Consider the following 13,047-nt stretch of genomic DNA (forward strand, 5'->3'; position numbering starts at 1 on the left):
GCCGGGCGGGGGGGATGCGCCCGGCCAGCCCCGGCGGCGGGGGCGCGGCTTCCGCTGCGGCGGGGATGCGGCGGCGGCGGCGGGCTCCGAGAGCCGCCCCCGCTCCCCTCCGCGCCCCGCCGCCGGCCCCGGGCGGAGCGAGCAGAGGAGGGGACACGGCAGAACCTCCCTTTCCTCCGCCCGCCCCCCGCCTCTCCCCCCGCCGTGGGGCGGCTCGGCCTCCCCGGAGGGTTTCGGGGCGCCCCCGGGCGAAGGGACGCGGCCGGCTCCAGTAGGATTCCCCGGGGGAAAGTCCCTCTCCGGCACCGCTAGCTGAAGCCCCGCCTGGTACCGATTCCCGTAACTAGCCCAGCCGCAACACAGTGTGCCTCTGCCTCCTAATTTTTAATATTTTATTATTTTTTTGCATAGAATTTAGTGCTTTCCCAGAGCTGCCCCCCCTTGAAGAGGGTAGAACTTTGCCTCTGCACCCCCAAACCCTCTCGTTATCCTCGCTCGAGCCCCCCAAGACAGCCCTGCCCTTGCTGTGCTGGCAGCCCGCCTACGGGCAGCTGCCGCTGGACAATGGCGAGCCAGCGGGCAGAGGAGGCTGTGTGGAGGCAGCCTCTCAGATGTCATGCTTGGCTTGCAACTGGCTTCCTCCTTCCTTGTTCACAAAGCAGCCTCGTGTCTTGTTTCATGTCCCTCATTTTAGCCTTCTTTAGGTCATTCCCTCTTACCGCCGACCCCGACCCCAGGTGAATTTTGCAAGAAGCGCTGCCGTCGCCCCTCACCCCGTTATCTGGTGTGAGGAGGCTGCGCACAAATCAATCCCTACATAAATATTTTATGGATGTAGACACCTGTGTTCCCTTGCTGTCTGTGTGCTCCTGGCCCGTTCCCCCAGGACTTCCAGTGAGGAGCTGAGCCGAGTGCGGCATTTGCACAAAGCGGTCTCAGCCAAGCTGTCAGCAAGGGGTGAGCGAGTGGTGGGTTTGAATTCAAAGAGATGCCCAGCACCACACTACACTGAGCTCTGTGGAAGGAGCTGGGCGTGCTCCAGTGGGGCAGTGTGCTACAGCCCTTCCCTTGGGATCAAAGGTATGGCTCAATCCACACTGCCAGGAACTTCCCAGCTCCACTGAGGACGTCCAGCTTTGTGAGTCTTGACTGAGAGTCTGCCTATTGAATCTTCCCTGCTGCTTCTCCTCTTTGGCTACAAGTCTCCTCCATCCCTCCATTAGTCTTCTGCCTTCCTGGCCTGGGAGCAGGCCAAATCAAATTTGTTCCCCTCTCCTGCCTTGCTGTGTCCAGCATCAGTTATATCCTGTGGCCTGCCTGTCTCCCCTGTCCTGCCTGTGACTCAAGGCTCCCCACAGCAGCCCCCAGCTGCATTTATAATATCTCCTCTCCCACTAGTAACTGTCTGCATCCCCCCGGCACACCCATGACCACTGGAACTCAACTGGACTTCAGTCCCTCTGAGATGGGCTTAGGTTGGGAAAGAAGTGAGCTTTCCTCTTCTGTCACCTCCTTTTTAACACTTTCCCTCTTCTCAAGCAGATGTTCCTGTGCTCTGCCTTTGACTGGAGAGGCTGAGTGGTGGCCAGCAGTGCTTTTGTCCAGGGAGAGGAGGGCAGGAAGGCTTTCCTCATAGACAAGCAGAAGAGATTCCCATCTTCCAAAAACCAGCACTGCAACAGCAGCTGGTAGGGAGCAATGTGCCCAGCAGCAATGCTACCAAATAAACAGGGAAAAGAGAAGGACAGATGGACAAGAGGGATCCCAGTCAAGAAGCTTGTTTTGAAGCAGCAGTGACAGCTCCAGCTCGGAAACCTCCCAGCATGTGACCTTTTAGCCACTGCTGACTCCCTCCTTCCTGCTGCCACGTCCTGTCACCCGCCCCCCACGCTGCCACAGCCTGCCAGTGTGCCTGGCAGCCCGTGCTTTCTGCCAGCATCCTCCCCCCTCACGTACTCCTGGTTTTACCCCTCCACGCCCTTGTACCTGGGCGAGCAGGGTCAGACCGGAGGGAGCTGCTGCTGCATGCAGCCAGCAAGGAACACAGGCAAGAGCAACGCCACAAACCGTGGAGCAAGTGCTTTCCCAAGCTCTGCTTGGCCTGCTCCTGTCCTGCTGGGGAAACCCAGCAAGTGGAGCTGATTAATGAAATGCCAGTGGAGGAAAGCATTGCCATCCATCAGGAAAAGCTTTTTTTACCGGGAGGCCAGCACAGCACTGGAGCAGGTGGTGGGATCTCCGTCCGTGGTGGTTCTCAGAGCTCAGCTATGCAAATCCAGTGATGTGACCTCGTGCCGGGACAGCAGGGACTGGGCTACAGACCTCCAGCACCTCTTCTCACCAACACTTCTGCTGTCTCCTGGAGAGGACAGGGCCTCCTTTTTTCTCTAACTTCCCTTACTTAGGATACTTGCTGGGGTAAAGGATTCCTATTGATACAGAAGATGGCTGGGGCAAAAGGCCGACTTATTCTAGTTATTCCTGCAGCAACCAGGGGACCACAGCACTCCTCTTCTGGGCCTCAGTCTCACTGCACCACAGCAGCTCCTTCTCCTCATCTTCACCTCCTGGTTCACCAAACCTCTGACGCTTCTCCAGACCCTCCAACCGCTCCTGCCCCCAGTTTATCAGCTCAGGGTCAACAGTGGCACTGCTGGACTGCAGCTGCTGACATGCAGAGTTGCTCATTACAGCTTAAAATCATACCTGTAGCCAATGTAAGAGAAGACACTTATTCACAAACATGGTGATACTTACCTTACTTGCACAGATTTTAAGGCCAAAAAATTTTCTGACCCTGTACAAAACAGGCAATGCAAACTCCTGTAGTTCAGGTCAGGTACTCATGTGGCACTGTGTCTAATTGCTGACAGCACAGTAAAAAGAGATTAAGCCTCTACCACTGTCCTCCACGGGCAAATCAAGGTAGGTTCCCCAGGTGGCAACCCCCTGTTAAAATCACCTGTCTCCTTTGCATTTGCCCAGCTGTAGCATCCATTGCCTGGTTGAGAGGCTCCTCCTCTCCCAGATCTCAGAACCTTGTGGTAGCTAACACGTCCTCCTTGCAAAGGTGCTTCATAGCTGAAACCTGTCCAAATTGGCTCCACAGCTTTCACAGAGGCTCTTTTTGTAAGGCATAGGTCCCATTGGTGTGTCTATACCTCACCTCCCTGCTCTCCTTCCCTCCGAGTACCTCTGCGGTATCTTCTCCCTTGCACCACACTGCTGAAATATTTCAGTGTAAACTCTCCAAGTCTTCCAACTTCCAAGATTCTTCACTGAAACTGACCCCTAAAATTGCTTCTATCCAATTCAATACAATCAGAGGAAGATGTTGCAATGAACACACAAGTTTTGAGCCTAGCAAAGCCATCAGCCCAGTCAGCTGCCTGGATTTGGGTGCAAATGTGGAGAAATTGGCGCAGAGGAGCAGCTGCCACCTGCGGCTGGGTGATGGCCACACTTAACAACACACAGAAATGTTCCTGTCTAACAGCAAAGGAAAGAATGGATTTTCTTCTAAAAATACACAACCACCAGTCCAGGAGGGAGTTTTGGAGCCAGGTGTTCATGACAAGGCAGTTCTAGGCACTACTACAGCCCAGGACCTCACTGACCTTACCTTCTCAGCACTTCCCTACTGACTCCATCAGGCAGGTGAGACCTCCTCAGGAGCTCTCCACGTCCTCCCTAGCAGGGATGGACAGCCTGGAGGAGCAAGACCCACTGATGGGACTTCAGCCATTTGTGGATTCAGCCCCTACAAAAGTGCCCATATCTATGGGTGTTATGTGCAAGGCAGTGTGTGCACAAAGATCCAAATTTCATACCCAAGTCCCTGAAACGTGCAGTGCGGGACATCCTTCCTCTGGATACAGCCAGACATGAGGCAATACAACCAGAGGCTGCATGCCTGGCCCCGAGCAGACATTACAGCCCATGACATCACTGGAATCAGTGACTGACCCCCGTCCCTGCTGGAGTCTCTTCTCTTTCCATTACGCACTATTGTCCCCAGAAGTCTTCCTTTTCCTTCCTGCACCACCCCAAGGGTGCAGCAGCACAGTGCCTGCCTCTCCCTCCCGGCATGTAGAGGGGAGCTGGCAGCTCTTTGGAGCCTGCAAGGCAGGAGCTGCCAGCTGGCTGTCTTCATGGTGCCCTGATAAGGCTTCTCCAACAAACTCCCAGTTCGGGGAGAAGGACTGGGCGCAGCACAGCGGAACAGATATCACGACTTCTCTCAACCAGCTTTTAATCTATGACAGCATTTTTACCCCTCAGATCTGCTTTCAATCCTTGCTCTGCCTCAGTTCTTGCTTTGCTCTGTCTCAGCTCTCGCAAGCCACGTTATCAGCAGCTTTCAGATATTAAAACACATTAAAGGAAGGCACTGAAAGGTGATCCAGCAGTCACATTTTCGAGAAATCTCAGCTTTCAGGTAACAAAAGATTCCCAGAGTAAGCAGGCAGCTGCAAAGCACCAACCTAATGTGACCACAGCCTTGTACCAGAATGCAGAGGAAACCACCAAGCTTTGTCCCCCCAGCTGCTGCATTCCCAGTACTGCTTTGGAAGCTCGACAGTGGCATTTCAATGTCACACTCAACATTATCTCTCTGAGCAGCAATAACTACCATGGCTGAAATCAAGAGCAGAAGGAGATCAAACCACCAAAGGGAGATGAAAATTTCCCGTCTCTTCCCAGCTATAACGAAAGGTTTGCAGGCATGCCAAGTGATTGGAACAATGCTCGGCAAGAGAGAAGTTTTATTGACACAGTTAAAGCAGCAGCTATTCCTGCATTTCAGGGCTGAACTTCCATCGTATTTTGGAGATTGCTAGAAACCACACAGTTACCTTGGGATTCGAACCAGGAAAACTGGTTTCCAAGCAGGAAAACTGCTGCTGGGGTTATCAGGATAAACTGGTTCTCAAGCTGAGGTGGCACACTCACATGGGGACCTCAGCAGGCAGTGGGACAGATCAGCATTGCTCCCGAAAGGACAGGCCCAGGCCTTAAAGAGGCACTGAGGTACTCTTGCTGCTTCTCTCACCAAAATTTAGGATGTACTTGACCTCTCTGAACACTTCCCAGTTTCACAGTCTTTATTCAGATGGGGGGCACTAGAAATGCAGTATTGAAGCAAAAATTCCTTCCCTTGGGTCCTATTGCACCCAGCATTTATTTAATTATTCTGAAAGGCACCGAAAAGCTTCCCTTGGAGCCTCTATATCCAGCAATCCAGACCTCACCACACAAGCCCAGAGATGGTCATGTTCAGAGGCTCCTCCCTGCCCTAATTCACTGGGGAAGCATGGGGAAAAAGTTAATTTTCAACTATGAATATATTTGGTTAATGGCTATTCAACACAAAAAAGTCAACCCCCCCTCCCCCCCCCAACAGGGTTATAGTAAATAAAACACACAGATCAATAAGCCCTAAAAAGCAGAAGATAACAAGGTCTGTAACAAAGACCAGGACTCCCGAGACACTGAGAGATTGAACCATTACAGGAACCACTCAAGTGCAACCTGGAAGAGCTTCAGCCAGAAACTTCACAACTGATAAAAAAGCAGTATTATCATGGGCTGCGTGGGAAAGAGCAGATCTGTGATGGGATGTTTGAGGTAACTGTGGGACTGTGTAAAGTTTATCATGCAATGTTTTAAGGAAGATTATGGGAGCAAAACCTATTATGGGGTGTTGAGGGGAAGGATCGAAGGAGGAGAAAGGGAGGCATCAAATCAGGGAGAATTGAGCATGGGAAATGGAGAGAGGAATAAATAGAAGGAGCCAGTCACACGGAGATTGGCTGCTGGTCAGCATGCCTGTGTGGCTGAGCCCTGCTCCGGATTACCACCATCTGTCCTGGCCTGGCATTAAGCTAATCCCAGTCATTTCCTCTGCACGCATGCACGCTGGGGATCCGTTAGCTAACTGCAAGCTGGACTAGCCTCGAAGTAGGAAAAGAGGTCTGAAAGCCTGGCACCAGACAGACCACAAGCCTTAGGAGCAGCTGCCAGCGACCCACTGAAGTGTGGGCAGACAATCCACCAGCACAGTCCAGGTTTGATGGGCCAGGGAGCAAGAACAGGATTAGGCCTTTTTTGTATTTCATGTTCTGTGAGTTCTGTGTTCCCCTGGGCACTCACCACAGCAGTTTTGCTCAGTTTCTGCTGGTGGCACAGACACACCTGGCTGTGTGGGAAAGCTGCAGCCTCGCACGTAGCAGAGCAAGACATTTAAATAGAAACAGCCCAGACCAATGCTTGCTATGTCTTAAGGAAAAGCAGCTGCATCTGGGTAAACAGAAAAAGAACTCGACTGTACAGCTCCACAAACCAACAGCAAATCCCTGCTCAAGTCTGGGAGGCCAAGAACTGAGAGTCTGCTGGGGACCAGAAAAACGGTGAAACAGGGACAGTCACAAGAGTGAACTAAGTGACAACAGGGAACTAGGGAACCACTGGGCTAAAGCCTTGCCCAGACAAAGCGCTCAGCTGACAGCTCCACACAATACAGCCTTCATGCAGGCAGCAAGGACTTCAGCTCCCACTGCTGCTTCACAAACATCCCCATTGTAGGGAATAAGGACAGACACCAGAAATGCCAGAGCATCAGCTGGGAGTGAAAGGGGTTTCTGCTGCAAAGGAGTACAGGGACACAGCAGAATTCTGTATTATATGTTCCAAGGGAAAAGGACAAGACTTGAGCAAGACTATAAAACTTTTAATGGGTCAGTGCATCAGTCCTTGATGCAGAGGGAAAGGAGCAAAGGGGGCTATCACTGTCCCAGGTGCTCAGAGCTGCAGAGGTGATCTGCACAGAGCAACAAAGTGGTGGGTACACACAGAGCAGCAGCAGCCTTTGCTTTCCAAGGAAGGGACCAACACCTGGAAAAGCAGTTCCTCTCACTGTCCATTCGCTTTGACTCTATGCTTCTTCTTCCTGGTAGGGACTTTAGGCCGCATCATTTTGGGAGAAGGCCGGACAGCCTTCAAGGGTCTCCTCTGTGCCTGCAATGAACGTTTCTTCTTCAAAGCAGGTTGTGGCAGCTTCTGCTCTTTGTCAGCTTTTGATCCCTCAAGTTTCTTCTTTTTTGGCGGAGGCTCTGTGACGGTATCGGGGACAGCAGACGGAGCTGCCGCTTCCGCAACAGGTTCTTCATCTGAAACGAGAGAAAGGTGCTTGAGAAGAACCCACGTAGCTTCTGCAGGGGAAGCAGCCTGTGAGGGCAGGCCCAGCCAGCTCAGCTGAGCTCCAGCACCACGTTACCTTTCTGTGCCTGCGGGATGGCATTGGAGAATTTCTTGAGCTTGGCGATGAAGAACCCATCCATATTGTGCGTGTGGGGGTAGAAACGCCGCGTGCACTTGAGGGACGGGTGGAAGCGACGGTCCTTGAACCTGCAGGAGGAAGTGGGGGGAGGAGTGATACAACACCTCTGCTCAAACCTGGCCACCAAGGAGCAGTCACATGTGCAGCTTGTGACCTGGCACGCACCTGGTGAAGCCTTCCTTGCCGAAGTCCAGGCCTGTGGCCACCAAACGGACATTGCGTTTCTTCAGGGCATAATCCACAACCCACTCATTCTCCTCCACCTGCCAGAGGCTAAGCATTAGGATCCAAAACTCACTGTCTCCTGAGGAGGAGATGACCACAGCAGATCGTGGTAGAAGGCACTTACCATGACGGAGCAAGTGCAGTAGACAATGTAGCCCCCTGTCTCTGAGGCAGCATTGACTGAATCTATGGCACTAAGAATCAGCTCCTTCTGCAGGTGGGCACAGCGCACGATATCCTTCTCATCCTGAAAGAGAAAGAAAGGTTAGGATGCCACAGGCACAGGGAAGCACCCCAGGCCTCTGCTGTGGATGAGGGGACGACAGGAGAGCAAAGCACATATAATATACAAGTCTGGAGTCTTCGGTAAAAGTAATATCAAAAAACTAGCCCTGGTACAACACACAAAATAGGAAAGAAAAGGAAAAATGTATTGTAGGTATTTCTCAAGAACAAAGCTGCCCTGAAGTCCTTCCTCTCGTGACTCAGTCTGCACTGGTCACCCACCTTGTTGGTTTTGACAGCAGGATCCTTGGAAATGACGCCTGTTCCGCTACAAGGAGCATCAAGCAAGACACGGTCGAACCCTCCAAGCACCTACAGGTAGATTTACATGTGGAATTATGCTCACAGGTGGGGACTCAACACAAGGCCAAGACTAGAAGGGGAACCAGAAGACTGGGAAGGCAGGAAACACCCCTCCTCCCTCTCCACCTGCCTTGCCTGCCTCTGTATCAACTAACAAACACACTCCCCCCAGCAGCTCTGCTCATCCTCCTGTGACAGGTGACTTTGGAGAACACGGCTTCACAAAAGGGACAGCACAGCAGCTCTAGGTAAGCACTGTGAACAGGAACATACCTTGGGGAACTGGCGTCCATCGCAGTTACTCACAACAGCATTGGTGACTCCCAGCCGGTGCAAATTCCCTACCACGCTACGTAGCCGCTCGGCACTGCTGTCGTTGGCCAGGATCATCCCTGTGTTCTTCATAAGCTGAGCTGCCAGAGGGCAAAACACACCAGCAAGGGGCTGAAAACCTCTTGTGCTTTTGTCTGCACTGACAGCCACCCCTCCTTTCAGTCCCCCTCTATTCCCCCTTTCTGTGTAGAGCAGTGGAAACTCCTCACTTGACAGAGCATCCCTCCCAAGACTCCAGGGTGGTACCTATGTAGCTGGTCTTGCCTCCTGGGGCACAGCACATATCCAGGATGCGCTCATTCTCCTGTGGGGCCAGCGCCATGACGGGGAGAAGACTGGAGGCTCCTTGCAGCATGTAGTGTCCAGCCAGATACTCTGGAGTGGCACCTGGGCAGGGAAGGCAGCACAGAAGAAGATGACACATGAAAGAAAGGGAAGCAGGAGCAGCTGGGCTCAGCCCTGCACGGTAAAGGTGATCTCACCGATGGGCACAGTGGAGTCATAAATAACAAGTCCCGTTTTTGACCACTTCCCCAAGGGGTCAAGATTCACACCACGGTTGATTAGAGCCTGCAAGACAAGGAGAAGGGACTGAGACGCCGCTCCGTGGGACAGCCAGTGCAGGACACAGCCACTGGCTCCTGCTCACCTGTGCCAGGTCTCGCCGCCGCGTCTTCAGTGTGTTGGTGCGAATGGTGACAGGGCGGGGAACCTCGTTAGCCTCCAGGAAGTTTATCAGCTGGATGGAAGACGGGACAGAGAACAGAGATGAAAATGAATTCTCAGGGAGGCAGCCAAACCTCCATGGGGCAGCACAGCTGTGGGCAGGGCAGGATCCCACCTCAGGGAGCGGGAAGATGTCCATGAGCTTGGTGAGCAGGAAGTCGCTGTAGGAGTAGTAGGCGGCCATGTCGCGGCGCAGCAGCGCGAGGTATTCCTGCCGCGAGCGCCCCTCCTCCCGCTTCACCGCAAAGTCCTGCAGCACCTCCATGTTGCCCTGGATGCGCTGGTGGATGACGTGCAGGTCAGGGGGCTCAGCAGGTGGGAGCACCGTCAAGGAACCATGAACAGCAAGGAGCTCGCCCAGAGGCTCTTTACGAGTACAATCAGCCGTGCGGGACCCGCGCGCCACAACGCTGCCCGCGCCAGAAAGGCTCTGCTGGAATACTGCTTTCACCAGAGCTCAGCACGTGCAGGATTCAAAGGGTGGAACTGGACAAAAAAGTTCACAAGGCAGAACTACAGGGTGTTTAAAAGAATTACTTTAGATAAACAGAGAAAAATGGGGGGGGGGGGGGGGGGGGGGGAACCCAACAAAGGAGGTTTTTTAATACTGAAAGCATTACCTGCAGCAGAAAAGAGATTAGAAGTTCCCCAAGGGCAACCAAGGGGTACAGAAGGAGAGTAAGAAGGGAGGCAGGAAATTAAAATCACCAAAGTCCAGCAGCAAGCACTTTGGATGCTAGAATTGCTGTCATCAGAAACTCTGGGAATGGGTTACACAAGCACCCACCAGGAAAATCAGGGTAGAGAGGAACAAACCACGTAATAAGACATCCATATGTATTTAGGACTAGAAAGGAAATTAGGACAGGTTCCAAGCCCCATACAGGGTGTCACAGATTTCCTAACTGTGCTATACAGAAGCACAGCATTATACACTATCTATTAGGACAGCTCAGCTAAAAATACCTTGTCATGCACAGACACTCTTGCTAAGCAATATGCATGACAAAGTCCAAGTGAAGCTCTTTGGTTGTATCCAGGCCCCGTGCTGCATCATGCACATGACTTATGGATGTAACAGATAAAAAGGATATCCTCCTTCTCAATCTCTTCACTAGTTGGCAGTTTAAATTGTTCATCTATATCCAGGTTGAGCTGCAGATCTGGGCCTTCTTCTTCCTTCTGTCCTATTTTCTGCTTGCTTGCCTCCTCTGCTTCCTCCTCCTCCTCTTCCTCTTCGCTGTCATCTTCACTGAGGCCTTCCCTAAGGACAAAGAACGGGATCACACAGACACTTCACAACTACCATTTCTTAGATGACAGAAATGACAGGAGAATAACAACACAGGCTCCTCATCTATCCAGGAAAGGCTCTACACACTCACCTGTCAGACTTCTGCTTCAGGGCAGCTTTTTCAATAGGCAGCAGCTAAATAGAGACAAAGATTAATCAAAAAACATCCACAGTTGTCCGCTTACTTCCCAGCATCTGTGAAATTTACTTGCTCTGTTTAAAAGGGACAACAAACAAAAGCAGTGAATGTTATGCTGGAATCAAGTGCTAAACTTGAAATCATTCTTGTGAAGGAAAGATGGCGAAAATTCTCCACCACCTCACCACCCCCTGCCACTAAAGCCATCCTTTTTCCCCAGCCCTGAAGGGTCCTTTCAGCCAACAATGTATCAAGTATTTCTTGTGTAATTAAGGGCAAGTTCCTACCTCTTCTTCCTCTGAAGACGAGGCACCATAATCATCCACCATCTCCTCGCTGCTCCCATCCTCCTCCTCCTCCATCTCCCAGCTGCCCTCTTCCACCTCACCATCGCTGGATAATTCCACGTGGTTTCCTTTAGGCTGGGTTTTCTTGGCTTTGGCTGGAGCCAGCCACTTGGAATTGCCATCACTGAAGCCAGACCGGCCACGGGCAGTTTGTCCTGCTGCCTTTACAGCACGTTTCTCCTTCTCTGGGGGCACCTGCTCTTCAACTAGAGGCAGAAGAAGCGGTTAAAGGTTAGGCATTATTTCCAAAAGCAGCTGCTCTGCTTTTTCAGTTGTTACACAAAAAGGCCTTCAGCCTAGTCCTGAGCTGCCTGTCCCGAAGGAGGGACTGCTTGCTCTCTATATCTCATAAAGTACTGGGGACATTCTCACCTCTCCTCCAGGGGACCTTTAAGGAGATCTAAGCAGAATTACCAAATTAAAACACCACCACAAAATTCTCAGGGTATTTGCTCTGACATATTAGGGTACCCTCTGTCCCTAATCTTTGTCTATCCTTCTTTCTTCCTACTGCAAGAGCTTCCTGGGCTATGCCAGATGTAACAGAAATTTAAAAGCCTCAGCTACAAAAGCAGCCTGCAACCACCTTGCTGTGAATAGAGGATAAGTAAGAAACAGATTTAACATGCAGAAGAGAGACCTTTTACTAGTTCTTCAGACAACACTGCCTCCTGGCACGGCAGCCACCAGGAATCAGATAGAATTCATTGTTATTATCTATTAGAGAGCACCCAAAGGAGGGCCAAGATGATGAAGAGTCTGGAGGGGAAGCCTTGTGAGGAGCAGCTGGGGTCACTTGGTCTGTTCAGCCTAGAGGAGACTGAGGGCAGAGTTCACTGCAGGCTACAGCTTCCTCACGAGGGAAAGAGAAGGGACAGGCACTGATCTCTTCTCTGTGGTGACCAGTGACAGGATCTGAGGGAATGGCCTGAAGTTGTGTCAGGGGAAGTTTAGGTTGGATATCAGAAAAAGCTTCTTCACACAGAAGGTGGTTGGGCACTGGAACAAGTTCCCAAGGAAGTGGTCACAGCACCAAGCCTGACAGAGTTCAAGAAGAGTTTGGACGACACTCTCAGGAATATGGTGTGACTCTTGGGGTGGTCCTGTGCAGGGCCTGGAGCTGGATTCAATTATCCTTGTGCCTCCCTTCCAACTCCGGATATTCTGTGATTCTGTGATTTAAAATAATGAAATTCCACGTGTCCCTTGCCTTAGAAACGACGCCGCAGAAGGGCGGTGGCGGCAGCGCCCGGGGGCTGCGGGCCCGTCAGCCCGGTTCGGACCCCGCTCTCACTCACCTGTCGGCTCCCGCTCTCCTCCTCCTCCTCGTCCGAGCGGCCTCCTCCCCGCCGGGCCGCTGCCCGCTCCCAGTCGCCTCTTCGCAGCCCTGGATCGGGAGGGGAAGCGGCGATCAGCCCGGGCCCGGCCCGCACCCCCCGGCCCGCCGAACCGCCCCGCTCACCTCTTTCTCCCGTGACTGGAGAGCTTCTTCTTGCCGGTCTCCGGTTCTGCGGGAAGACACGCGGCGGTCAGACGGCCCCGGGCGCCGCGGGGCGGCCGCGGGCCGGTCCAGGCCGCACTTACCTGGCGGCAGGAAGCGGGCCAGCTCCACCTCGGCCCCGCGCTGCTTGCGGGCCTTGCGCCCGGGGCCGCGCTTCTCCTTCCTGGTGGGGTCGAGCTTCCGCCCCATGGCCGCGCCGCGGGAGCCCCGCGCTCCCCCGCCACACGTGCGCGCTCCCCGCCGCCCCGGCGCACGCGCCGCCGCTCTCCATCGCTGATTGGCCCCGCCCGCAACGTCAGCGGCGCGCGCCGCCCACCCCGGGACGCGCAGGGCCCGGCCCCGCCGCGGGAACGGCGGCAGCGCCTCCGCGGGGCCTGCGGGACCGGAACGGGCCGCGCCTGCCCCTGCAGCGGGCTCCTGCCGCGGGCTGCTGCCGCGGGCACACAGAGTAGTGAAAGGCAGGGTGCAGAGGCAAGGGGGAAAAGAGAAATTACAGAATCCGAGACTGTTAAGGTGGGGGGAAAAGAGGGCCTAAAGATCATCTTGCACAACACC

The 13,047-nt window shown here is 53.3% G+C and overlaps 1 protein-coding gene across 2 annotated transcripts; it reads right to left on the reverse strand.

The window, feature by feature from the left end:
• Positions 1-6,709: 6,709 nt before the first annotated feature.
• Positions 6,710-12,735, reverse strand: NOP2 (NOP2 nucleolar protein). 2 transcript variants are annotated; one of them, XM_048295341.1, is made up of 16 exons: positions 12,576-12,735; positions 12,454-12,499; positions 12,290-12,378; positions 10,937-11,197; positions 10,597-10,642; positions 10,306-10,475; positions 9,327-9,526; positions 9,135-9,224; positions 8,968-9,055; positions 8,732-8,872; positions 8,426-8,565; positions 8,072-8,161; positions 7,689-7,811; positions 7,505-7,602; positions 7,277-7,407; positions 6,710-7,169 (listed from the first exon to the last, which is right to left on the reverse strand). In XM_048295341.1, exons 1-16 carry the CDS (start codon positions 12,679-12,681, stop codon positions 6,913-6,915), a joined length of 2,076 nt encoding a protein of 691 aa, XP_048151298.1. In that variant the 5' UTR covers positions 12,682-12,735; the 3' UTR covers positions 6,710-6,912. The 2 variants fall into 2 exon arrangements, with proteins under 2 accessions (XP_048151298.1, XP_048151297.1); XM_048295340.1 differs by having other exon boundaries at positions 10,597-10,640; positions 10,932-11,197; positions 12,576-12,734.
• Positions 12,736-13,047: the final 312 nt, after the last annotated feature.

The sequence above is a fragment of the Corvus hawaiiensis genome, chromosome 2, assembly GCF_020740725.1.
Source record: "Corvus hawaiiensis isolate bCorHaw1 chromosome 2, bCorHaw1.pri.cur, whole genome shotgun sequence".
Classification (NCBI taxonomy): domain Eukaryota; kingdom Metazoa; phylum Chordata; class Aves; order Passeriformes; family Corvidae; genus Corvus; species Corvus hawaiiensis.